The 27,586-nt window shown below is 43.0% G+C and overlaps 1 protein-coding gene across 9 annotated transcripts in view; it reads left to right on the top strand.

Annotated features, from left to right (window-relative positions):
• Positions 1 to 18,348: 18,348 nt before the first annotated feature.
• LOC109562985 (TLE family member 1, transcriptional corepressor) overlaps positions 18,349 to 27,586 on the top strand; it is a 91,776-nt gene continuing 82,538 nt past the window's right edge. For all 9 annotated transcript variants that reach the window (XM_070794703.1, XM_019966112.2, XM_070794702.1 and 6 more), the window contains exons 1-4: positions 18,349 to 18,490; positions 19,272 to 19,372; positions 20,811 to 20,874; positions 20,988 to 21,032. In XM_070794703.1, coding sequence (XP_070650804.1) covers positions 18,467 to 18,490; positions 19,272 to 19,372; positions 20,811 to 20,874; positions 20,988 to 21,032 — 234 coding nt within the window. In that variant the 5' untranslated portion in view covers positions 18,349 to 18,466. The remainder of the gene's footprint in view (positions 18,491 to 19,271; positions 19,373 to 20,810; positions 20,875 to 20,987; positions 21,033 to 27,586) is intronic.

Below are 27,586 nucleotides of genomic sequence, written 5' to 3'. Positions count from 1 at the left end.
GGGTGGTGCTCCAACATCACTGCAGATGGTGATTGCAGCCATGAAATTAAAAGATGCTTACTCCTTGGAAGGAAAGTTATAACCAACCTAGACAGTATATTAAAAAGCAGAGTTATTACTTTGCCAACAAAGGTCCATCTAGTCAAGGCTATGGTTTTTCCAGTGGTCATGTATGGATGTGAGAATTGGACCATAAAGAAGGCTGAGTACCAAAGAATGGCTGCTTTTGAGCTGTGGTGTTAGAGAAGACTCTTGAGAGTCCCTTGGACTGCAAGGAGATCCAACCAGTCCATCCTAAAGGAGACTAGTCCTGGGTGTTCATTGGAAGGACTGATGCTGAGGCTGAAACTCCAATACTTTGGCCACCTCATGTGAAGAGTTGGCTCATTTGGAAAAGAATCTGATGTTGGGAGGGATTGGGGGCAGGAGGAGAAGGGGACGACAGAGGATGAGATGGCTGCATGGCATCATTGACTCGATGGATGTGAGTTTGAGTGAACTCCAGGAGTTGGTGATGGACAGGGAGGCCTTGTGTGCTGTGATTCATGGGATCGCATATAGCTGGACACGGCTGTGCGACTGAACTGAACTGATGCACTGTTTTAAAGTTGTTTTTTATTTTTATTTTTTATTATTTGTTGTTGTTCATTCGCTAAGTTGTGTCAGACTGTTTGTGACCCCACTGACTGCAGCACACCAGGCTTCCCTGTTCTTCACCATCTCCCTGAGTTTGCTGAAATTCATGTTCTTGAGTCAGTGATGCTATCTAACCATTCATCCTCTGCTGCCCTCTTCTCCTTCTGCCTTCAATACACAGTTTGAAAGCATCAGTTCTTCAGTGCTCAGCGTTCTTTATGGTCCAACTCTCACATCCATACATGACTACTGGGAAAACCATAGGTTTGACTATGTGGACCTTTCTCGGCAAAGGGTTGTCTCTGCTTTTTAATACACTGTCTAGATTTGTCAAAGCTTTCCTTCCAAGGAGCAAGAGTTGTTTAATTTCATGGCTGCAGTCACCATATGCAGCGATCTTGGAGTCCAAGAAAAGAAAATCTATCACTCTTTCCACTTTTTCCCCTTCTATTTCTCATGAAGTGATGGGACCGGATGCCATGATCTTAGCTTTTTGAATGCTGAGTTTTAAGCAAGCTTTTTCACTCTTCCCTTTCACCCTCATCAAGAGGCTCTCTAGTTCCTCTTCACTTTCTGCCATTAGAGTAGAATCATCTGCATATCTGAGGTTTTTGATATTTCTCCCAGCAATCTTGATTGCAGCTTGTGATTCATCCAGGCCGGCATTTCACATGATGTACTCCACATATAAGTTAAATAAACAGGCTGACAATATACAGCCTTGTTTTACTCCTTTCCCAATTTTGAACCAGTCCATTGTTCCATGTAAGTGTCTAACTGTTACTTCTTGACCTGCATACAGGTTTCTCGGGAGACAAGTAAGGTAGACAAGTAAGGTATTCCTATCTCTCTAAGAATTTTCCAGTTTCTTGTGCTCCACACAGTCAAAGGCTTTAGCATAGTCAGTAAAGCAGAAGTAGATGTTTTTCTGGAATTCCCTTGCTTTCTCTATGATGCAATGAAAGTTGGCAATTTGACCTCTGGTCCTGTGCCTTTTCTGAACCCAGCATGTACATTTGGAATTTTTTGGTTAACATAATGCTGAAGCCTAGCTTGAAGGATTTTGAGCATAACTTTACTAGTATGTGAAATGAACCCAACTGTACGATAGTTTGAACATTCTTTGGTACTGTCCTTCTTCAGGATTGGAATGAATGAAAAATGATCTTTTCCAGTCCTGTGGCCACTGCTGAGTTTTCCAAATTTGCTGACATACTAAGTGCAGCACACTTTCACAGCATCATCTTTTAGGATTTTAAATAGCTCAAGCTGGAATTCCATCACATCCACTAGCTTTGTTTGTAGTAATTATTCCTAAGGCCCACTTGACTTCACACTCCAGATGTCTGGTTCTAAGTGAGGACCACACTATCTTGGTTATCCTGGTCATTAAGACCTTTTCTGTATAGTTCTTCTTGAATTCTTGCTACCTCTTAATCTCTTCTGTTCCTGTTAGTTCCTTACCATTTCTGTCCTTTATCATGCCCATCCTTGCATGAAATGTTCCCTTGATATTTCCAATTTTCTTGAAGGGATCTCTAGTCCTTTTCATTCTATTGTTTTCCTCTACTTCTTTGCATTGTTCACTTAAGAAGACCTTCTTATCTCTTCTTGCTATGCAACTCTGCATTCAGTTGGGTATATCTTTCCCTTTTTTATTAGTACTCATCATTTAAAATATAAGTTTGTAAAAACAGAGTTGCCGTAAGATCCAACAATCCCATTCCTGGGCATATAGCCAGACAAAACTATGATTCAAAAAGATACATGCACGCCTATGTTCACAGCAGTGATATTCACAATAGCCAAGACATGGAAACAATATAAATGTCCATCAACAGATGAATGAATAAAGAATATGTGATATATATTAATATCTACACATATATATATGCATGTATATATACAATGGACTATTACTCAGCCATTAGTAAGAATGAAATAATGCCATTTGTAGCAACATGGATGGACCTAGAGATTATCTTGCTAAGTGAAGTAAGTCAGAAAGAGAAAGACAATACCATATATCATTTATATGTAGAATATAAAATACGACACAAATGAACATACTTATAAAAGAGAAACCAACTCACACACATAGAGAACAGACTTGTGGTTGCCAAGGGGCAGGGGGAAAAAGGAGGGGAGAACTGGGATTAACCAAGGCAAACTATTATATATAGGCTGGATAAACAACAAGGTATATAGTATAGGATGGGGACCTATATCCAATACCTTGTGATACATCATAATAGAAAAGAATATGAAAATAGAATACATATATGTATATGTATTCATATATATTTTTGCTGTATAGCAGAAATTAAACAAAACATTGTAAATCAACTATATTTCAATAAAATTAAAACAAAGTATAAGCTAGATTTCCCAGCTATACTGCATGCTCTCTGAGAGAGGAATTAATGTTTATATAGCTCCTGATGTCCTCAAAGCCTAGGGCAGAAACTGTTTTTGGTATATCCAAATAAACATATTAGCTCATAACTTGTTACCTGGAATGAATTATGCTTCACAACTTTTAATTTTCATTTAATCCCCCATTGGAATTGGAACATTGGGTAGCTAAGTCTTAATGGTTAAGACAGTAGAAAATGTCCACCTACTGAGGATCAACAGCCCAGTTCAACGGATCTAGATGGATCATGAAAAGGTCCATAACTGGAGCCTCACGAGTAGGGCATTAATCCTTATAAGAGTTATGGCTGGAAAAAACCCACTTCACCACAGAAATTCCATTCGCTTTAAAGGCTTGCTGGGTTGCAAAGGAATTGTACTTTTCTGGTTTCTAAAGTTAATATTTGAAGAAGCTGTTTCCCTACTGATTCCTTTTACATAGAGAAAAACTGTACAGACCACTGAGCTAAACCCAGTGAAACAAAATCCAGCTTGAGATTCCTCCTGAGTATCTGATGAAATTGTAGAACTATGCAGAATCCTTTCAAAACACTTTTCAAGAATATGAATGATAGGGTTCACAGAAGGAACATCTTAGGCTCTTTTTCACACTGGAAATAAAAAATTCCCATCATTAATGTCTTCCATCCACAACCAACACTCACACCCTGGTCTTTCCCCCAATCCATGTTTTTTTTCCATACTCAACCTAAAAGGATGTTGGAAATGAGAATACTTCATTCATTCCTAGAAAAAATTTCCTAATTTTAGCCCAATGTAACTGTGGATCTTCTAATCCATGCTGGTCCTAATGTCTGCTAATCTATTATTATGTGAACATGCTTATTGAAAAAGAGGGCTGTGTTTCCAGGGATTTGTCTGAAGACGGCAAATACGAGTTGACAGACTGCAAATTCTAGATATGCCTCCCAACTGACACTGAAGGAATTCTTACTAAGAAAAATTTAAGAACTAAGTACCACCTACTCCTTGTTCATTATCCCTTCCTCTTCTCCCCTCCCCCACAGCTGGGAACTCTGTACTGTTCACAGCTTTGTTCTTTCTTCCTAAATAGAACTCCTCCTTAAATGGCTGCAGTGGGGGAAGGGTGTGGCAGTGATGTAAAAGCTGTGAGAATTGGTCTATGGACACAGCAATGCTAAACATACAACCCTTTATAAATCATGAGGATTATGTTTTTCTGTTTTGTTTTTTTTTTAAAGCCTGATTTGGGTAGCCAAGCTTCTTTACCCAATGGTCTAATTGTTCCTTAATGTAAAAAGTGAAATCTAGAAAGAAAAATCCCTTCTCTTTTTCTTTGATTTACTCTCTTCACAAATGAATGTCTTGTATTTCAATTTTTTTTATCTTTCTAGGGTAGCCCTGATTTCAAACAAAAGATGTCAAATGAAGAAAGACACATAGAAGAGGTCCTAAAGAGTTCCTTGGTTGACAGAGAATTGTTGGATTTAAAGATATTTGAGATTGACTTCTACCACAGAACAGCAATCCATGGCCATTAGGATTCTTACTTAGCCAGGGCCCATCAATTCTCACTAAACCCTATTCACAGAATGAGAGACCTCAGCCATTGCTAATTAAATAGATGATGTGGAAGGAAAGTGGAAGTTCCCAGTTCAAAAAGAATCCTAGGGCAGATCACATTCCTCAAAAGAATTAAGTTAATATCTAATCGACTTCCTAATTTCTATATGTGTTTCTCAAGGTCTTCTCAACACACAACTTCACATTCATAGGGTGAGATGGTATGACACTCGAGCGTATTTGAGACATAATTCCATTAACCTCTTGCTGGTAAGCCACATTTTTCTTGTTATATTATCTAAATGAGGGAATTCAGGGGATTTAGCCATCCAAAATAACCACTGTATGTAGCTCATGATTTGTTTTCACAGTACTACTCCCACACCAAATTGCATTTTCACTTCCACAAAGATTTATTTACTTATTTAATTTTTTGACTGTGGTGGGTCTTTGTTGCTGTGGGGGCTTTCTTAAGTTGCAGTGAGAAGGGGCTATTCTCTAGCTGCGGTGTGCAGGCTCCTCATTGCAGTGGCTTTCCTGGTTGCCAAGCACAGGCTCTGGGCACAAGGCTCTCAGTAGTTGCGGTTCCTGGGCTCTAGAGTGTAGGTTCAGTAGTTGTGATGCAGGGGCTTAGTTGCTCTGCAGCATGTGGGATCTTCCCAGACCAGGGATTAAACAGTATCCCATCCAGTATCCCTGGCATTGCCAGGCAGATTTTTAACCACTGGGCAACCAGGGAAGCCCCTTCACTTCCAAAAAGATATGTGTACCAGTGGCATTTTTTCTTGAGTATGAAACAGCCTATGAATGGGAGGGCATTCATGATCTATGGCTCCTGCCTTTTACAAGATCCATTTATCCTGCCTCCAAGAAACCCATAGTGATGTATTTCTGGGCTGCAGAGTATTCTTGGGCCTCAGACGTATTTCTTGGGGCCCCCACACAGGCCATGGCTGGACTAGAGTTCCTCAGATCACCCTTTTAGAATCTGTCCTGCTAGCTGATTTTCAAGGATGCATAATAGCAGGGGGGATAATCCCCCAGCTCTTTAGTGACCTAGGTTAGGGCCCTTCTTTCCAGGCAAAAAAGGGAAAGGAACAAGGTTCTTAGGGCCAAGCACTGAGTGGAATAGGATACTGTGTTATCTCAGCTTATCTCTTTCAGTCCAGGCAACCACCTTGAGAGACCTGTGCTTTTATCCTGGTTTTATGGGTGAGGAAACTGATGCTCAGAGAGGGGAGTAGTTTGCCCAGTGTCATACAGTAAGAGGCAGACAGGGATTCCATTTCAGGATCCTCTGTCTCTAGGCTTGGTGCACTTTTTGTTAAACTTCTCTAGGCTTCAGGGTTGGGTGGGGCAGGGAGGAGAATGAAGGATGTCACAGGATGTGGATGGGGATCCTGAGAGGGGAGATGGAAACAAGAGGCAGGAAAGGGCCCTCAAAGAAGAGAAGGACAAAAGAATTATGCAGGAAATTCTCTGAAGGCCTTTGAATCTTACTGATTTGGAACTTTGTAACTGAATGTAGGGCTTCCCTGTTGGCTCAGTGGTAAAGGATCTGCCTGTCGATGTAAGAGATGAATTCCATCCCTGGGTTCATCCCTGAATTAGGAATTTCCCCTAGATAAGGATATGGCAACCCAGTCCAGTATTCTTGCCTGGGAAATCCCATTGACAGAGGAGCCTGGCGGGCTACAGTACAGAGGTTTGCAAAAAGAGTCGGACAGTAGTGACTAAACAAGAACAACTGCATTTAAGGCACGGATTATGATTTATCGTTGCCAAAAGTGTAAAGAAAGGTCCTAACGTTATTGAGCAGACTTGTTTCACCATTTTTCATGAATATGGTTTTGGGGTTAATGACTTTCCATAAGCTGAAGTTGTTAATAATCAAACTGAAAAATTCTATAGCTGTGATGGTTCATTTCAGGTGTCAACTGGGCTAAGGGATGCTTAAATAGCTGATAAAGCATTTCTGGGTGTGTCTGTGAGAGCGCTTCTGGAGATAAGCATTTGACTCAATAGACTAAATAAAGCTCACCATCACCAATGCCCAATGCCGGCGGGCATCATCCAATCCATGGGGGCTGGGGGGGCCAAACAGGACAAAAAGGAGGAAGGGTGAGCTCTCCACTCTTCTTGAGCTGGGATGTCAAGCTCCTGATTCTCACACAAGTAGCCCTTGGTTCTCAGGCCTTTGGACTCAAAATGAATTATACCACTGGCTTTCCTGGTTCTCCGACTTACAGATGGCAGATTCACGGCTTCCATAACTTCAGGGGCCAATTCCTTTAATAAATCTCTCCTCTCTTTTTCTCTCCTATTGGTTCTGTTCCTCTGGAGAACCCTGACTAGAACAGTAACAGTAATAATTTAAAGTAATGTTTTAAAATCGTGCTGCAACCTGTTTATATGACCCCTGTGAATGTAAAAGAGAAAAGAACCGGACAGAGATTTTTTTAAATGTATTTCTTAGTGTGGTTCATGGTCAAAGATATTCAAAATCCATTTATTTTAGGAGAATTTGGAGGATAGAAACAATCCATTTACATTCAACAGGTCAAATGTTTCCAAACATATTATCAGGACCCAGACCATATGTCTACCATTACCAGGACACCCCAAACCATTATTAATTACAGAATTCTATATATCTCCCTGCCTTTTTTTTTTTTTTTTTTTTTTTTATCATTTGTGACATTGTAAATCAGGACAGTTGCTTTGCTATCCTAGGTGAAATTAAGACTTGCTGTCTTTGGCGTTCTTCTGCTTCATTTGGCTACTGAGTCCATCTTTTTTTTTTTAACTGAACTGCAATTTAGGGCATGGATTGGGTGCTTCCAGAAAGCACATAACTGAAGGTAGCTGCCTTTCTCTGCTGGCAATGCACACAGTTCTAGAGCCCAGAGGCAACTCTGCAAGAATATAAGTCCTTAAAGTATCAACCTCACCTCCAAAGTACTAAGACAGCCTACCAAGCTTGTGAGCAAAATACATATAAATGTTTTCTATCAGGAGATCAATGAGGGATTTGATCAATGAAAGAGAACTCACTGTGGCCAGTGGCTGCTAGTGAGTTCTCTGGAGTACCAGGCTTCAGAAAACCCAGCTCTCCTACAAGTGACTGAGAAAGTACTGGGCCTTGGGCTTCTGGTCAGTAAAATAGGTATAGTAATACAAATGCTTTGATGGTCAAATGAGGTAATACGAACAATAAAGCACTTAGAACAGTGCCTGACACACAGTAAGTGCTCAATAAACAATGGTATGCACATTCAGGAAATGAATAGGATGAGAATCCACTGTAAAACTGGTACATACCCAAAAAAGAAATCCTACTGACTTTAAACATATAACTAACAACATACACAAAATGTGTCATAAGCATTTTTAAAGGCATAACGCGGTGTCACTAAGTACATTCACGCTGTTGTGCTGCCTTCACCACCATCCATCCAAGAACTCTATGCCTCTTGCAAAACTAAAACTCTGTACCTGTTAAGCAATAACTTCCTCTCCCCAGCCCCTGGCAACCTCTGTTCACTTTTCTGTCTATAAATTTGCCCAGTCTAGGTACTTCATATAAGTAGGATCATAAAGTCCTTGTCATTTTGTGTCTGGCTTATTTCACTAGCATAATGTCCTCCATACTATGGTATGTGTTAGAATTTCCTTTGCTTTTAAGGTCCATTGTTGTTATTTTTCAGTGGCTAAGTCATGTCCAACTCTTTTGTGACCCCCATGGACTGTATCCCGTCAGGCTCCTCTGTCCATGAGATTTCCCAGGCAAGAATACTGGAGTGGTTGCCATTTCCTCCTCCAGGGGAATCTTCCAGACCCAGGGATCAAACCCGTGTCTCCTGCCTTGGCAAGCGGATTCTTTACCTCTGTGCCACCAGGGAAGCCTAAGGTCCATTGATTATTTAATTGTTTATATATTTTAAAGGTTACACTCCATTTACAATCATTACAAAGTACTGGCTATATTCCCCGTGTTGTACAACCCAGCCTTGAGCCTATCTTATACCCAATGCTTTGTACCTCTCATTCCCCCACCCTTATATTGCCACTTTCCCCACCTCGTCTCCTAGCTGGTAACCACTACTTTGTTCTCTGTATCTGGAGTTTGCTTCTTTTTTGTTATATTCACTAGTTTGTTGTATTTTTTTATATTCTACATTAAGTAATAACATACAGTATTTGTCTTTCTCTGATTTATTTCACTTAGCATAATGCCCTCCAAGACCATCCAGGTAGCTGCAAATGGCAAAATTTGTTCTTTTTTATTGAAGCCCACTGACCTGTCAGACGGTAAAGAATCTGCTTGCAATGCAGGAGACCTGGGTTCAATCCCTGTGTCAGGAAGATTCCCTGGAGAAGGAAATGGCAACCCACTCCAGTATTCCTGCCTGGAGAATCCCATGGACAAATGAGCCTAACAGGCTACAGTCCATGGAGGTGCAAAGAGTCGGACACGACTGAGTGACTAACACACGCACATACACACACACACACTGATCTTTTAACCTATCAAATTTTTGAAGTTTTCAGAAATTAAAGATATAAATATGAAAATGCCTCCTTTCACTAGCAAAGGCAAATAACTTCTTGAAACACTTCCTGGAGTTACCTAGAGATACCATCTCCATAGAAATGCTAATTAGAAATCCAGTTTTCTTAAGAAAGGTATTATTCCTTGAGGCAGGCTGTTTACATTAATCAACATTTCTCTAATACTAGTCAGTGTTTTGTAACACTTTTTCAAGTGCCAATTGTAGCTTGCCAGTTCTTCTGAAGTGTGGAGAACACCAATGGGGGAAATTAGAATGGTTAACTCTGTCCCCATGGGATTTTTTCTGTCATCGTGAAGGAGTTATTTTTATCGTTTTCACTTTACATAAGCATTATGTGGATGGTGGCTAGAAATATTGGACACTGTGTAGAAAGTCCTGGTTTTTCTGTATTTTAATATTTGCCTCCCTGTCAGGCACTCAAGTTTTTCAGTGGAAATTGTGGATTTAATCTGTTCACACACAAACTGGAATCTGTTTACTACTGTCACAGAAATGTTTCCTTTCAGTCAACATAATGGCAATGGGGAAAACAAAATTCATGCTAAATGGACACAATTAAAGGGAAAAAACTGATGGATGGGGCATTCCAATAGTCAATGCTCAGATTATGCTTTGTCACTTTTCACAACTTTTTGGAAAACTATTTACTTGCACATCATAAATATGTGCCTCTGTGATTCTAGATGAACATAACATCAGAATCCAAGATTTAGTGCTATTTTCATTCCTTTTAAAGATTAATATTTAAAGCCTAATACACAGAGCAATAATCAGTTTCAGTATTAAATTTAAAAATCTTCAGGAAGTTTCCAAATCAAACTAACAATTTATAAATTTCACTGCTGGGTTCAAGTGATGGAAAGGCCAGCAGAACACCTATTTATAATGGGAATTAAGAAACTGATATAAAATTTATTTGCTACAATCTTATTCTTAATATGTAAGTAGTTTTGTTCCTTATTTTATAGTAGATTTTCTGGTTATTCTGAGCCTGATGGTCCACAAAACGATGCATTAGAGGATTGCTAATGTAATGCCCTAATTTGTTTAAAGATTTTCATTTTATGTTAATTGATAACTAAGGGACATTTGAGACAGCGGGGAAAAAATAAAATACCATTAATAATAAAAGAACTAAAAGATCCAGAGAAAAACACTGGGTAATACTTTGGATATTAGTACAAGAGCTTTAACATGATGGGGGGGCACTTTTTTCGTACTTTTAAAAACTGGAAACATCATAAGCCAATCTTTTAACTATGAAGGGAATTTTTATTACCATGTGAAGAAAAAGATGCAGACAATGAACCTAAAATGGCTTTCCCACTTTTTGTCATGAAAAATTTCAAACAGAAAACTTGAAAGGTTAGTAAAATGAAAAACGACAGACTCTGCTCCTAAACTCTACAGTTTCTGTTTACAGATTTGCTTTTCCTTTCTTTTCAGATTTGAAGATTTGGTTTCTCTTTCTCTACCTACACATTTTCTCTGCAGTTGAAGACTTCATTTGAAGTTGCATGCATCAGTTGCAAGCATCTTCTCAGAATATCCTTTGACATGATCACAATTTTTTAAAAAAATTAACCATAATCCCATATTACCTAATAACCAGTCCATATTAAAACTTGTGAAGAACATCTTTCACAGATACGTGATGGGTTTTTGTTCTTTGACCTAGGAACCAGTATAGATTCATATATTGCATTCTCATCATGTGTCTTTGCTTTTATGGAATAGTCCTTTCCATTTTTTTCCCCTCTCATGACACTGAATTTTAGAGCAGAGGCCAGTTGTCTCATGAAATGTTCCAACATTCTGTAATTATGTCACTTGACTTGTTCATCTAGGTCTACACTTAGCATTCTAGAAGCCACGGAAGTATTTGAAATATTCACTTGCTATCTATCCCATTTTTCATCTCCAGGGCTCACCTGCCTTCAACCAGTGAGGAACATCAAGAGATCAGAGATTAGCTGAACTCAGCTTTAACCCTTCAAAGAAACTGTGTAGCTCCAGGAAGAAAAGTTATTTAAATGATACTCCCAAAGAAAAGGCAGAGGAAAGGTGCCCCTGTGTAATTTTTCCTAGTAAGTCCAAGGCCTGTGGTAAAGTGGGTCATTGAAGAGAATTATTAAATCAACAAAGTTTGCTCCTTTATGTGAATCCCTAGGAAGGAGCGTCAAAGGTACTTCCTTTAACTACTTTTTCTTTTGTCTATGAAATACCCTTCAGCTTCTCTTGAGCTAAATGCTAAACTGAAAAGTTAAAAAAAAAGTGTGTATTATTCCAACTAGTACCAGGCCACATTAACAAATTAACACGTGCTCCATACACGGGCAAGAGATGTAAACAGGCCTAGAAGGGGCAGTGAGATGGAGAAGAACATTTGTATCTGCACTTCTAGGATGACTTATAAACACAGGCTATTTTGGACCTCCACCTCTCTAGAAGTTCAGACTTAAATAAACACAAGTTCGCCCTGGCTGAGGTGGTTTCTTCTGCAGGCGAGTGTTTTTTAAAACATGATTGGCCAGCTAAGAAGTTTATCCGCCTGGTGCCTCAAATTCTCAAACAGTTTATTTGAATACCGTGTGAATGGCTAATCTCCGACAAGTTTTGGGGCTTTAGCAAGGTAAACAAGTGGGTGGGCTCTGAAAGTAAACACTGCATTTCCTTCCAGTCTCATCCTCCTCTCCCAAATTCCGCTCCCTCATTCCTTTCAGCAGCCCCAGCCTCCCCCTTCCAAAGCTTGGTCTCTTGTACCCTGTAAATGTACTGAAATTGCAAAGGAGACATTTTTAATTATAAGTACTACAGTAATGAATTCAAGTACACTCGTTTATCATAAAGGGCTTTTCCATCTGTCTCTAAAGTATACTTAAAAAGACTGTGTATTTGATAACATTAGCACTGAGCATCTTCCACATGTTGATGTTCGGCGTTTTAGATATTCGCTCCCCCCACCCTCAAAGACAGCACGGTGGTGGTTCCAGAAACAGCACATTTATCTCTGTGTTTGGGAGTGCCTGTGTGGTCTCTTCCTAATTTATTTGCACTCCAATCCTCAGGGGTAGCATCGCAATCCCCCTAGGCAAAAGGAGATTAGGGACTGGGCTGTCTGCTTCTCCCCACCCTGACAGAGAAGGGAAAACAACTTCCCCAAGTCCCACAAGTTCTCTGGCCACTGTACAAATTGTTCTTGAGCATGGAGGGTTTCCAAAAGCCCTAATTAGCAACTCACAGCAAACATTTCTTTGCATTAGCTAATGATCCGGCTACACTTGTAAGCAAACAGAACCAACATATCTAATCAATGCTGAAAAACCAACCAAATGCCTATTAAACATCTGGATGTAATTTTCTAGTTAGAACAAAATGAAAACATATGCAGGTTCCTTTGATCTGTGTTTTAACAAAGAAATTGTTGATAAAAAAGCATACTGGTCAGTCAATGTGTCATTTTCATAAAGTCTGCTCATTTCTCTTCAAATGCTCCCAGTTTAATTTAGTTGGTTTCCTGCAATCTCTAATTTTACCATATTGTGTGAAACCGCAAGAGATTCTTTGGATGTGATTTTATTTGAGGTTTTACTGCTTCATGGATTTGCTACTGACTTTTTTTTCCCTTTCCTTCTCTGCTTTCTCCCTTCCAACCCCATGCCCATCCTGTTCTTTTCTTTGGTAAAATGCTGAGGGAAAAAGGTTATAAAGCAATGCTGGGAAGATTTCTTCTGGACCCTACATTCTTAGGTTTAAGAAAACTTCCAGTTTAAAAAAAAAAGTCAAATGAGAAAATGTATAACAGCTGAAAGGAAGAGAAAATGACAAAAGTGATCTTTTTAAAATGTGTGTAATTAGTATTTATTTCAAATAAAAAAGTGACAGATTTAAAAGATGTATAATTTCCATGACCAGCATTCATAATTTTTCCTATTGTGTCTAGTACCTATACTACAGATAGCACCTAGTTTTTGTAATCACTTATACTATTAGTGAATTGAAAATCTGATAACTCAGCAACAAATGAATGGAAACATACATGCATCAATGATAAAGAGCAATCTTTTTGTTTTCTTGCAGAGGATAAAGAGGGAATTTTTTTCAGAGACAATTTCCTATGGAAGCAGAGTACTTAATATTTCATGTAAAAACATCATCAACGTATGAATATGTTAAAGGTAAAGAAGATTATGGTTAACAGACTTTAAACAGAAGACCAAAATTACAGATTTCGTGAGTAGAACTATTTTCCTTTAAATAGGCTGTAGGCAATCTGCACATATATTATTTATTTAAAACATAAGATTAAAGCTACTTGATTGTTTAAACACCATCATTTGTAATGCAGTTTGATGAGAGTTTTGTAGTATAATTATTACAGCATGACAATCACATAGGAAAAATGACCTTGAAAGGGGGCCCAGCCTCCTCTCTCAAGGAGGATGCGCTGTAAGAGAAAGAAGCCATCGAAAACCAACCATCTTTATGCACACAATTGAAGGCCTTTCAATTTTCAAATCAGTATTCTTTCTTTTCGCCAAATACTACATCAGAAGGAAATCAGAAGGCCTGGTGTATCAAACTCTACTGGTAAAGAAGCACGAGTTAAAAGAGAATTTCTTGTTGTTCACCTGAAACTGTCACAACATTGTTAATCAGCTATATCCCAATACAAAATAAAAAATTTAAATAAGCAAATAAAAGAAAATTTCTAATTTTCCCCTTTGGCAGACTAGGAAATATGGTTGAGTAGACATGTTCGCTGTGAAAAGTTATATTAGAGACCATTGGCCTGGCTGCAGTCCATGGGGTCACAAAGAGTCAGACACGATAGAGTGACTGAACTGACTGACTTACTGACTGACAATATATTAGGGATTTCCACAGTGGTCCAGGGGTTAGACTCTGGGCTCCCAATACAAGGGGCCCAGGTTCCACCCTTGGTCTAGATCCCACATGCTGCAACTAAAGATCCTGCGTACTGCAGCTAAGACCCGACACAGCCAAAACAAATACATATTAAAATTAAAACAAACAAACAAAAATGTGTTAGAAGACATTTTGAAGGGGATGAGGAAGGGTGAGAAGTAGCAACATTTTTACTCCTGTTTTAACTTCTCTGAAAGTGAAATTGCTCAGTCGTGTCTGACTCTTTGCGACCCCATGGTCTGTAGCCTACTAGGATCCTCTGTCCATGGGATTTTCCAGGCAAGAGTACTGGAGTGGGTTGCCATTTCCTTCTCCAGGGGATCTTCCCAATCCAGGGATTGAACCTGGCCTCCCACATTGTAGGCAGACGCTTTACTGTCTGAGCCACCAGAGAAGTCTTAAACTTAACTACTAGCATGTGCCAGTAAATCAAAGTAAAGTTTGGGTAAAGCCATGAAGTCTTGGTTGCCCTAGTTGTCCCCGCATGCAGAGGCATATTTGTGGAATCCAAGAACTTTCTACACAACCCTGGAGCTGATTACGGGATGAAGCAACCATAGACTGGTATAGGTGACCCAATACTATGTGATTTCAAGGCACATAGGTTGCCAATCCCAACTCAAGGAAGCTATGAACCAAGCCGCGCAGGGCCACGCAAGAAAGACAGGTCATGGTGGAGAGTTCTGACAAAATGTAGTCCACTGGAGAAGGGAATGGCAAACTACTTCAGTATGTTTGCCTCAAGAATCCCACAAACAGTATGAAAAAGCAAAAAGATATGACACTGGAAGATGAGCCCCCCAGGTCAGTAGGTGTCCAGTATGTTACTGGGGAAGAGTGGAGAAACAGCTCCAGAAAGAAAGACTCAATGGACATGAATTTAAGCAAACTCTGGGAGACAGTGAAGGACAGGGAAACCTGGTGTGCTGCAGTTTATAGGGTTGCAAGACTCAGACACGACTGAGGGACTGAACAACTAACAGGTTGCCAACCCATGGTTGTATGATTCAAAAACTCCTGTATGTGGAGCAAGACTACTCTCATCACTAAATATAACCAAGAAAAGGGGCAGTGCTTCCTTGCTATTCATTTCCAATGTCAGCAGAAATGAATAATAGAACCCACTCCTTTAACCCCACTTAATGAGCCACAATTCTGAATTTGTTTGAGAATTACTATGGCGTTGTACAGACTGGCTAAAATCGCTCCTTCAATTTTTCATTTATAATTGATATTTGGGATTGATCCAATTATAGACAAATCAATATCATACATATTTAAGAACTCCACCAGTGAAACGTATTATCTAAAATGATTCTTTTAATATTTCAAGGAAAAGATCTCTGTAAAAGCAAATCTTCGAATAAATTGTATTTCTGTTTAAATAAATGCCTTTCCATAATTCTCTTGAAAGTAAAATAATGGGAACATGGGGGCCATTAACACCAAAAACTGAAGTATATTCCAACATTAGATGAATGCTTGTCAAAGATGTGTCTTTCTCATGGAAGAATTCACCCCTATTTGGCTAAAACAGCATTATTCACTTACCAATCATGTGGAAATAGCTCAACTGAACTGCTCTTTAACGTATAAAAGCAGCAATATTGAAGGTTTTCTGTGGGATGTATTTTAGAAAAACTGACAAAAACTGGAGATTTACGCAGTATGCTCCGTTTATTTAAAATCTTAAAATCCTTTTCAAGTCAAGTTCCAGCTCATAAGAATTTTTTTCGACGTCTTTTCCACAAAGCTTCCCATTTAGCTCCTTACATAGCTTAAGGTAGGGGGGGGGTACCACCCGAACTATGGGGGTGAGGTGGGCAGGACAGGTTTTTCAGGTCTCAATGCTGTTTATCCCATTGTCTCCCTTTGTTTCTAGAAATTGGAAACAGACTCGTGGTCGTGTTCCTGAGAGGCCCCTGGAACTCTCAGTAGCCCTCTTCTACCCAGTACAGCGAAATCGGGACTTTAAAACAGAAGGACCCGAGATTTCGCGCGGCGGGCAAAACATCTCATCCTTGATCGGGACGCGCCAGCCTTACCCTGACAGCTCCTCGGGTATCCTTCCCGCCCCAACTCAGGTCGATCTTTTTCCAAGGTGGTTTGAAATACTCCAATAAAAAACAATTCCTACCACCTTGAGTGCAAAAGGGGGCGTGGGCATTAGAAGCCTAGTCCTAAGCCGCTAGTGTATCTACGCAGCCAATGAGTTGCCTATTTATGCAGTTTCCATGAAGTGCACAGTCCACTCCTCGGGCATCCGCGTAAAGACAGCTCAAGGGAAAACAATCCTCACAGAAATTTTTTTTTTTTTCAGAAATTTTGAATATGACCTCACTTTCTAGAGTAGCATCGAACAGGGGCCTCCGAAAGACACCTTTGGCTTGAACTACCAAAAAGCACCCACTCTCCCTCTTAAGAAACTACGCGGTTAGTCTCCGGGTTACTTTCACTGAGATCTGAGGATTTTCATTAAAGGGAAAAGTGAACAAGTGGCAGGATTTCTGCAAACTCGAACCCCCGGCTTCCGAGGCTGCACGCTCGCGTGTCCCTCCTGCTCGCGCGCTCCCGCGCGCTCCCTCGCCGACCCCACGTTACTTTGATTGACAGCCCGGCCCCGCCGCTCTCCTTCCTACCGACCTTCCCATCCACCGTGCCAATCTCCGCATCTCGCTGCTTCCCATTGGCTGGTTTCGGCATCCCGCGGCTCCTCCAGGAACAGTTCCTCACCGAGCCCGGGAGGACGCGGCTGGCGGAGGAGTGGTGGGGGTGGATGGGAGGGGAGACGGGGGAGACGGCGGAGATGGAAGCAAGTGGGGTGGGAGAGGAGAGGGGGACCGGGTGAGACGGCCTGTCCGGTGCCGCGCTGCCATAGGCTCTGGGGAGGCTTCTCGTCAGCACCCCACGTTGGGCGCGCCGTAAGCGATTGGCTGACGAGGGCCTTCCCCCCACCCCCCTCCACCAGACAGGCTCACGTCCCCTGCCGGCTCCGCGCTCGCGCCCCCCGCCCGCGCGGTGCTGGGCGGGGCCGGCGCTGGTTAGCTCCGGAGTGTGAAACCGCGTGTTAATGTAACCGGCGCGAGAGGCGCGGGCGGCGGCAGCGGCTGGAGCGGCGGCTGCAGGAGCGGCGGCGGCGGCGGCGGCGGGTACCCTGTGTCCTGCGTCCCCGAGGCAGCCGACTGCGCCACTCCCGCCTTCGCAGGACCGGGCGGGAACCGCGCCACCAACCGGGACCTCCGCCTGCCCTCGGCAACTTAACCGCCTCCGCGACTACTCCGGACTTGCCCGCGGAGTTTGCCGGCCCGGGAGGGAGGCCGAGCGGCGGAGCGCACTCTTGGGCTTTTCCTCACCGTCTCTTGGATGTCTTTCTCCGGGTCGTGAGAGAACTTTGGAGCGGGCTGGAGCGCCCTTTGAGGAGAGGCAGACGAAGAGAAGGAAAGAAAGGGGATCAACAGAGAGGCTCTGAGAAAGGGTCCGGAGAGGTCTGGCCGGCGGTGCAGGACGAGTGCGCGCGGGCCGCGGCGCCTGGATGCGCCCAGGTCTGGAGGAGCAGCGGGCGGCTGCGGGATTGCCCTCGGCGGAGTAGACCCGTCGGCCCAGGAGGGTTTGTGCAACCTCGGAGAACACCCAGAGCCGGCTGCACTGGGCGTGCCAAGCCGCCTCCCGGCGCGCCCTCCGCACTTTCCCCGCCTCGTCGTCATCCCGCGCTCCTCGTCTCGGGTTAAAGCTGCGGAGCGCGGGGCGGGGAGCCTCCGCTGCCACCGGGACCTCGCACCCCGCCGCCTCACGGGAGCCTGCGAGCTCCCGGTCGTGAGCGCTGCCTGGGCCCGAGGGGGTCACCCCTGAACACAGTCAGGTTTGTTTGTGTGGGGTTAGCCGCGGGCGCCGCGCCACCTGCACCTCGCCGGCGGGCGCCTCGGGGAATACCCGAAGCAGAGGCGGGCCGGGAGAAGAGCAAAGGAGAGCAGTCCTCCTCTGGATTTGTTGCCCGGGACCGCTGCGGCGCACGCGGATTGCCGAGGGGAGCACCGAGTCACCGGGCTCGTCATCTCTCAGCCCGGGCGGCCGAGGCCCTAGGGTGGAAGCGCAGCCCCCGCGCCCTCCCCACGAGCACCAGCGGCGTCCCGCAGGTTCTTGGTGCGGCCGGGCCCGGAGTGCCCTGTGATGTGGCCCTGAGCGCGGGAGTCCGCACGGGCGGGAGCAGAGTGGCCTGTGCGTCCCGCCGAGCGCGCCTGCGTGCGTGGCCAGCGCGCTGCCCGCTTCTGCCTGGCTTCCCGGCTTAATTTTCCTCGGCGGGATTAAAGTTGGAAATTGAGCGGAGAATTGAGTTGCCCGGGAACAGAGCCGCGGCCGCCGCCAGAGCGATGTTCCCGCAGAGCCGGCACCCGGTGAGGCGCGGTGGTGGCGGAGTGGGGGGAAGGGAGGTGGCGGAGTGGTAGTTGTTCTTTCTGTGCGGTGAGGAGATGGGTGGCTGCTACAATCTGACCGAGCCCCCTGGCCTCCAAGGGTACAAGACTTGGGAGGTCCCGGGCCCTCTCCTCCTGTGTGGGAAGGGGGCTGAAACTCTCAATTCAACCCCTTTGCTCTAGGCTCCCTCCTACTTGACGTCTAGACTGGGCGGGCGGGGCGCTTGGGGAGACTGGGGTTTCTCCCGCGGCCGTATCCTCTCCCTTCCCCAGGCGGGTAGTGCGCCCCCGCTTTGTTTCTCGTCTCGCCTATTTACATATCAATGAGGCCCCGGTTCCGGCGCGCCTGGAGGTGGCCCCGGCGACTCTGGGAACGGGGAACATCAGGGAGTTTTCTCCTCTGGTCCCCCGGGTCATTATCGCCCCCTGAGGGAGGAGGCGGCGTCGTCGACGACAGTCTGGCCAGGTCCTCCACGGCCGCCGCCGGGAACCCTTGTCCCTTCAACCAGGTGACCCAGGCGCACTTACCGCGTCCCGCCCTGGAGGCTGGAAGAGGCTGCGAGCGTCATTTGAGGATCTTCGGATCTGGGAAGGTCCACCTTCCCTCTCCCCAAGTGAAGCGCTAATTGGAGTTCGGGACTCCGTTTGGTGCCACTTCTAACTTTATTTTTCGTTTATGTCCCACCCACTCTTTGATACTCCGACTGCTTTATCCAACCGCCCGCATCCCCGTCGCTCGGTCCCCCTCGCTGGTCGCCCTTAGACGCCGCACCAGGCTGCAGGCCAGCCCTTCAAGTTCACTATCCCGGAATCCCTGGACCGGATTAAAGAGGAATTTCAGTTCCTGCAGGCGCAGTATCACAGGTGCGTGTCGCGCCGCGCCCGGTGAGTGGTCGCCCGGGCAGCGCTGTGCCCCGGGTCGCCCATCCTGGTGGTGGCGGCAGCTGTACTTAGTACTTGCGTCCAGGCGGTGGCGCGTGGAGTCACAGTTAAGACCTGTCATTCACGTTACCCCTTTCCCCTGCTCTTCCCGGGCCGCCTCTTCTCTTGTCTCCTCCTCCTCCCATTGTTTCCCCTTTGCCCGTTTGCTCCTGTTCCAAGGAGCCTTTTTTCGTGTATTTAGGAGTTGCATGAGAACTGTCAATATTTGCACTTCATGTATTTATTTTGCAACAGGCTGAGCTTGGTTCAGTCAATGCCCCAGCTCAGGAGTGCAGGTTCAGAGAGGCAAAGCCAGTGTTGAAATCGCTGTTTGCCATATTAGAATGGGTTCTTTGAGGCAAAGTCCATTATGGGAGGGCAGATGCTTTTAGCTGTGCCCATCCTTAGTGGGGGTGCTGTGGATGTGTTTAGGGGATAGCTCACCTGCTTTGGCTTCATTCTGGGTTGGTTTGGGTAGGGCACGAGATTGGAGTCACATTTGTAGTCGTCTCACCTTTAGTCTCTTCATCTAATGAAAGCTGCTTCAGAAAATTTATAAAGAAAGCTATTTGTAAAGCACCCAGTCCATAGTAAATTTTCTAGAAATGTTAGTTTGTTCCCGTTTCTATGAAATCTTAGCTGATTAGAGCTAAGAAATAACTGTAATGACAGGTTTTGTTTTTGTCATGCCCCAGAGAAAGCACACAGCTGCTGGGGTGTGAACTTTCTTATTTTTGTCAGAGGCTTTCTGACTATTGACCTTTTGTCTACTTGAAGATAATAGTCTCTAGAGCTTGAAACATCCCTGCCCACACCATGTTTACCAGGAAGGGAGGACTTCAGCCCACTTTAATTGCAGAAGCTATATGACATATTTTGGCAGGGAATTAAAAAACAAAGGTATTAAAAGGGACCAACAATTGTAGAAGTAACTTTACAGGTACAGTTTTCAAACCAAGAGACTGAGTTGGCAGAGGTGACACAGCCTGTGCCTGAGACTGAAGGTTATACAAAGGCCAGATTTTGGTTAAGTCCAGGGAAGCAAACTTTGATGCAGTGAAGCAAGTAGGAGTGAACAGATGACCATGAGGAGAAATCAGTCTTCTGAGTAGATCAGAGGTTTTGACAGATCTTTTGGTCTTGGCATCAGAGCAGGTATGCACGAAGAAGGAAAAGCTTAGTTTCTAAGTGGATACCTTGCACTGTTCCTCTTATTCCTTTTCCCCATTTCATGCAAGGACAAAGCTTTTGGGTGTTTACCTAGATAGTTTATGGCTTTTCCAAATTGGTCTGTGTTTTTACTTGAAGTGCAAATATGTGAGGCAGATGTTAAAACAAGTGACATAATGTTTACATTAAGTTGCCTGTTTTGTTTTCGTAGCCTTAAATTGGAATGTGAGAAACTGGCAAGTGAAAAGACAGAAATGCAGAGGCACTATGTGATGGTAGGTATCAAAGATGAGGTTTTTTCCCTTTTCATGTAATAGTAACAAATATGTGTTCTCGGCGTTACAGAACATGAGTTAATGAAATACTTGGTTCTTTTTTCTTTTTACAGTATTATGAAATGTCATATGGATTAAACATAGAAATGCATAAACAGGTAAGCTTTAGTGAAGTCTCAAGTTGAAATGAGAAATAAAGTCATGATTCTATAGTGCTGGCTTTGTCCTCTGTAGTGGGAGGTATCTGCATGCCATGTTTCAGCCGTGGTTTCCCTTCCTGGGAATTGGGGGGCGGTGTTCTGGAGCAAGAGCTGGTTCTTGACAGTTATAGAATGTTTAAGTTCCTAGGTGAGAGGTGCTTTGGAAGTGTAAACTAGCCTGTTTATAGGCAGGTTGGAATCGAGGCTTTGACTTGACTTTACTGCCTGGATACATTTATTCTCCTCTTGGAAGACGTGGATATCCTGTCAAGTTCTGAAGTTCAGAATAGCTAACGTTTTTGTGCTGATTTGGAAAGAAGTGTGGCCCTTTGGGAGAAAGATGGGTATTCAGGAGTTTCTTTACTCAGGTTAAACAAGGTATAAGATGAACTATGGAGTTTTGGGGGCTACATAAAGCGACACTCAGGATTAGTGGCATATTAGCAAACAATTTTTAAAAAATGTCTCAGTTGATACAGGTTTGGAGGTGAAAAAACCATCCTTATATGACCACAGCATATGTTGGGAGTTGCTTCAGTCCTAGTGGTTTTAAAAGCATGAAAAGATTAGTGACTGGAAAGCTCAAGCTATGACTATGAGTTTGCAAGTTCCCATAAAATTCACACTTATGGCTACTATAATGGTGTATAAAAAGAGTATTGAGCTGGAACAAGGCACTAAGGACCTCATAAGAGAAGAAAAGCTAAATGATTGCTCAGCCCAAAGGACCCTCGATTGAGTAGTCATTGTCTGCCAAAGAAAGCATTAATGGCAGGGTGTAAGTATTCTGGAGATATGCTGACATTCACTTTTTCATCAAGACTCTGGTACAATAAGTCTTTTAGAAATCGATTGCCTCTTAAAAAATTATCATCAGATGAAGTTGCACAGTTGGACACATTTCAAAGTGCAACAATACAATTCTTACTTGATGTATATGTGCTATTTCATCTCAAACCCTTGTTTCATTAAATTAAAGAGCATGGCTGACCGGCTGGGGCACAGTGGAGAAATTGATTAGTTCAGCCTTCAGATCTTCCTTATATTCAAAGACTTTCATTAAGCAAGTGTATTTCAGAGTTGAATTCTGCTTTTGTAACTCTGCACTCTTTGATTTTTAATTCATCATAGATTTCATAATGTTATGTTATCATCGTGTACCTTAGATCTGTTCTCAGATACGTGTTTGGAAGGAGATGGTTAAGTTCAAGGCTTTTCATTAGCAGTGTAATGGGCCTTTAAAAATGCCAGTTCTGTTCCGATTTGCAAAGTTGGTAGCCTAGTTTCTGCTGGGTTTGTGTCTTTGTTTCTATGTGCTTAAAGGGGCCAGTGCCTGATTGAGGCAATTGTAACTTATTGATAGTAATTATACTGAGATATATGGTCATTTAAATGAATTATGCAAAAAAACTTGGTGGAGGATTCTAATGTGCCACCTTGTTTTTTTAAAGTTACCCTAAAGGCACATTTTTTTCCCCCAAGAAATTTTCTGGAAGGGTAAGGAGGAGATTGAGCTTTCTCTTAAACTCATGAACTCAAAGGATGTAATAACCTCACTGACTCCGTACAGGGGAACGCCACCTCTGTGTGATGTGTATTGGTGCTGGATTTATTGGGGGAGCTACAGGAGGTGTGAAATTCTCCTCGGTTCCTGTAAGTTACTTGGTGGAGGACTTCTATCAAAACGAAGAAGGGATAAGGAGGATCAGGAACCCCATGGTGTGAAAATAGTTTTCTAATGAGTTTCTGGACTCCATTGGGCATTTGTGGGTATATATTGTCTGTTCATGAGCCAGTGTGCGTTAATAATATGCTGTGTATAATTGGCTCAGTAATTTGAAAAATGTGAAAAGCTGAGAGATGTTGTGTTCTCCATAGTAGGATATTAAGCCCCCTGAAATTTGGTTTGTATTGTAAATGCTGACAGACCCTTAACTAGAGTAGTACGCAAAGCCGTGCTGTAATTCAGTTTAAAGTGGCCTTACATTTGAAAAACATCCTTCTGAATGTCACACATTAATAATAAGTTCTGAGGAGGCATTTGGTGCAGCTAGTAATCATAATTCTTATTAAAACTGGTGACGTCTGGCCCCCAGGGTGTAGCCAGGCTCAAATTGATGCTTTTTGCCGCCTGATCACCAGCATGGCCTAAGTGCTCATTATATTGTAGAGAGGGCCTTTGGAGCTCTCATTAGATTTGACAGGAATTCTCTCTAGGGGGAAACTGGGCATTAGCAAGACTCCTGACAGGCTGAAATTAGTCCTGCTTTATGGCTTATAACCAAATGCTAGCAAGGCATCATCAGGGGACACAAAAAATTGTCATTTCTGACAACATCTTTGTTACTGGAAAAAAAAAAATGCAGTGATGGGGAAACTTTCCATGGAGAGTCCTTTAATGTTGTTAAGATTTGTCTCCAGCGTGACGACCGCTCTCCTCCCCACCTTTCAGCAGCTTTGTTGAGGGGTGAGTTTGAGAGATTTCAGTGTCAAATCTCACCACCACCTTTTGCGTCTGGAAGTTTGAAAGTGGAAGTACATCCAGATCAAGAATGGCATAATTGTGGTTTCCTTAGCTGGTTTGGTGCCCGCAGTCCGTGTGTCAACACTTCCTGATAAGCCTTCCCCTTACTTTCTCTGCTGCCATCTGTGGCCAGTTACCAAAAAGTCAGTGAAATCAGGGTGGTCATGGATATTTAAATCTCTAATTGTAGCATGAAGACAAAATTTTTTTCCTTTGTGCTTTTTATAGCTTCCCACCTGTCTGTCTGTTTTCAGGTAGGTCATGTAAACTCTAGATATCTCTATACAGGAAGGTGGGGACTGTTCATGAAAGCTGGAGCAATTCTGATACCACCAGTGTTCAGGTACATGAAAAAATAGGTTAACGTGAGTCTAGCTGTTTTTGAGGTTAGGACTGTGCCTAGTGTATTTGGCAGCTTGATAAAGTTTTTTTTTTTTTCCTGTCATGTGGCATGGTATTGTTTCATTTATATTTTGGGGAACAACATGCACTGTAAATCCTTACTTAGGGCTTATTTATCCCACTTGTGTACCTGTTCAGCACACTGATAAAGCCATGCCATAAGTTGTCATTAGTGGCATGAATTTGTACAGCACTTAGTTTTCAAAAGCAAATTGGCCTTGTCCTCTGAAGAAAATTGGCTAGGTGTTAGATTGGGTAGGTGTTGTGCTCTGCCTTGTAATGTGGGGCCAAATGCTCAGAGTCTGCAACTTGTCAGGGCCAAGAATCTACTGAAACTTGAGTTTGGGTCACCTGGTTCCCCATTCAGTGCTTCTTCCGTGTCTCCTCCAACCCTGCTGCCTTTGGAGGATGAGGCCAGTAGTGGAATCACACTTGAGCCTGTGTTTAGCGACCTAAATCTACTTTGCTGCGTGCCTATGTTTGATCTTTATCTGTTTTGACCAATTTCACAATTTGCAAGACAGCTTGGGGCAAGGCACATATTGTAGAAATTAGGAATATCAGCAGTACTGACTGGTGGGTGGAGGCCACAGCTGTGGGCAAGTAGAAAGTTGTAACTAACTGAGCAACACTGTCCACAGGTTAAAATAGGCCTAAGAACCAAAAAAAAAAAAACCATGAAACGCGTTATCAGGATTCCTAGTTGAAACCCAGCAATGCAGTGAGTTTGATTGATTACTTTGCCTCTCTGTGCCTGTATTCTTTTGAAGAGCAGGCAGTGCTTAGGGCTCTCCAGGGTGGTGGAAGAATTTAAAAATAAATGAAAGGACTAGTAGGAAGGTTTTCTGCAGTCCTGATTGTGGGGTGGGGAAGGAGAGGAGAAGGAAGGAAAAAAAAAAAAAGATGAGAGCTGAACATTTCAAAACTCTGTGTGATAATTCAGCAAGCACAGTGTCTCAGACCATATAAATTTTGGAGTTAAAACTGCTTTCACAGTTTTGGTAAGTGCTTTAAAGTTCCTCTCTAGAAAGAAATGTTCTTCAGTAGTGTTTTAAAAGTGTTGTGGTGGAACTTTTAGGGGTTCACTCGTGGGTTAATTCCTTAGATGTGACCCTTATTATTTTGTCTGTACGCTTTACCTTTCTTCCTGCTTTTAAACCATGTGGGTTTTCAGTCTACAGCTTCTCATTTTGAGATCTTTTTCTTTTTTTTCTAAGTCAGCATCTCCGAATGGAACTGATCAGCTGGAGTATAGGCACTTGGAGTTAAACCTCCATCTTGTAATACAAAGAAGACAGCTGTCATCAAGGTTGGAGTGGTCCCTCACTTCATTTCATTAGCCAGGCCTGTCCTTTACAAGTAGGAGTTAAGAGATAAAGCTCCCTGTGTGTAGAACCTAGATTCCGAGGTGCAAGATTAGCCTTTGTGGGGTTTTTTTTGTTTGTTTTTATCCTTCGCTCCTTACACAGCACCCTCCTGACCCCTTCCATAGCTGGGCTCGTTGTGGGTTTCTTTCCAGGGCCATGACTAGGGTAGGTGAGTAAGGCATTTGCCTTGGGCACAGAGTTTAAGGGAGGTATCAGAAAGCCTCATTGTTGTTCAGTCGCTCAGTTGTGTCCCACTCTTTGCAGCTCTATGGACTGCTGCACGCCAGGCTTCCCTGTCCTTTACTGTCTCCCGGAGTTTGCTCAGACTCATGCCCCTTGAGTCGATGATGCCATCCAACCATCAAGCTTTTTAAATATTTTTAAAGTTCGAGATCAAAGCCAAAAAACCCGTGAGGAACAAAATGCCAGCATTTTATGTAGGGGCAGAATCTAACAGGGTTGGGAATAGGGTGAGGTGAGGCCAGGGAGGCACATGTGGGGTCAGAGAGCCGCCCTCCCCTCCTCTTTGCTCTGCATCTCCAGAGGACAGGGTGAGGTGGAATGTCCCAGTGATGTGTGGGATCTATCTTGGTGTAAGATAGAGCTGACTGAAGTCACTTATTAGGGACCCTGTTAGCGATGGGGTGGGTCATTAACAAGTTGCCTGGACCCTGGTTTCCGGCTCTGAGAAGAGGGTGATGAGACTAGACAGACTCTGACGTAGAGCTCTGCCCTGCAGAGGGGACTCACTCCTCCAGAGCAAGGAGCATCCTCCACCGGACTTCGAACCCAGCTCCGTGTATATGTCAGCTGAGGAGAATCTTGTCTGGAGGCTTCAGAGGTCCCTTCAAACAGTGTTTATTAAGAAACACAGAAAGAAAATCTGTTCCTTTAGCAAATATTTAAATAAGTATCTTGTGTGGTAGTTTCACTAAAGATATATTCAGTTACTGGCTCCTGGAACCATTTTGAGTTTCCCTAGATCTGAGTCTTTGACTTGTCTATTATTAAACTTTTGTGGTCTCCAGGCTTGGATTAAATTTGAGGAAACTAAGAAACTGACTGGGCTCTCATTAAGCCTTGACTGACTCAGTCATCTCCTATGCCCCCTGCCCCCTACCCTTCCCTTCCCTGGTACTTAGCTGTTGCTTCAGATTTTTTAAAATTGAAATTCTTAGGACCAGTACGTTTGATGTGGAGTATTTGGTTTAATGGTCTTTAATTAAATTTTAGACAGCTGTTCTGGGAGGTTGGCTGATTTGACAAGATTAGGCATTTATAGCTTCAAAAATAGTGTTCGATAATGGAACTGGTGAATTCTGTAGTAAGAAATGTGCCATAGGATTGTTCCATGAATATGGCTTGGTGCTTGAAGTAGAGAGAGAGAGAGAGAGCGTGTGTGTGTGTGTGTAGGCATGAGTCCCTCAAGTGTGGGAGAGATTTTCTAACTTTTTTCTGAGGCATGGTTTGATTGGAAAAATGAAAATAGTTTACACTGAAATTTTAACATAAATTAAGAGATTCCTGTATTACTATTCACTTGGCTAAAGAAAAAAAAATGGTTTCTAAAATTGTTTGCAAGAGCACAGTGATTACAGAACTGTTCAATTTATAGATCACCCAGTCACCATAATGCTTTTTGTGAAACTACAAGAAATTTTGACACAAAGTTTTACCAACTAACCTGTGATTTCAAACAAGTCTGTATTTCATTATTTTACATTTCAACTTTTGGTACCTAGTAAATTTTTAATTCTATTTGCCTACTTTAAAGCAGCATAACAGTCATAACCATGAGAATATTGTTTACCTTCATCCCCGCCCCACCATGTTTTCATACTAGATATAACAAACACATTTTTCTAGTTTTTCTAGTAGCATTATTTGCTACTTGGTCATTCTTTGACCACAAAATATGTTTGCCAGAAAAGGGAAGGATGAAGGCTATTTTGAGTATAAGGAAAATCAAACCAGAAGAATTCTGTTCATTGAATCAGCTTTTCCACTTGCCAAATAGAGGAAAAATTGCTATTAAGTGTGGTGGGTGTGCATTGCTGTGCATGCTGAAAGGGGTGGTGTACCTATTTTCAGTAGATTCTCATTAGACAGTCATTATTCATTTGATAGTGGAATCAGTTGTCTTTGAGAACATAGGTACATTTGAACTTGTATGTCCAAATCATGCTACTTGTTAAACCGCTGAAATAAATACAGGTGGT

The sequence above is a fragment of the Bos indicus genome, chromosome 8 (assembly GCF_029378745.1).
Source record: "Bos indicus isolate NIAB-ARS_2022 breed Sahiwal x Tharparkar chromosome 8, NIAB-ARS_B.indTharparkar_mat_pri_1.0, whole genome shotgun sequence".
Classification (NCBI taxonomy): Eukaryota; Metazoa; Chordata; class Mammalia; order Artiodactyla; family Bovidae; genus Bos; species Bos indicus.
This window is presented reverse-complemented; position numbering and strand designations above follow the sequence as displayed.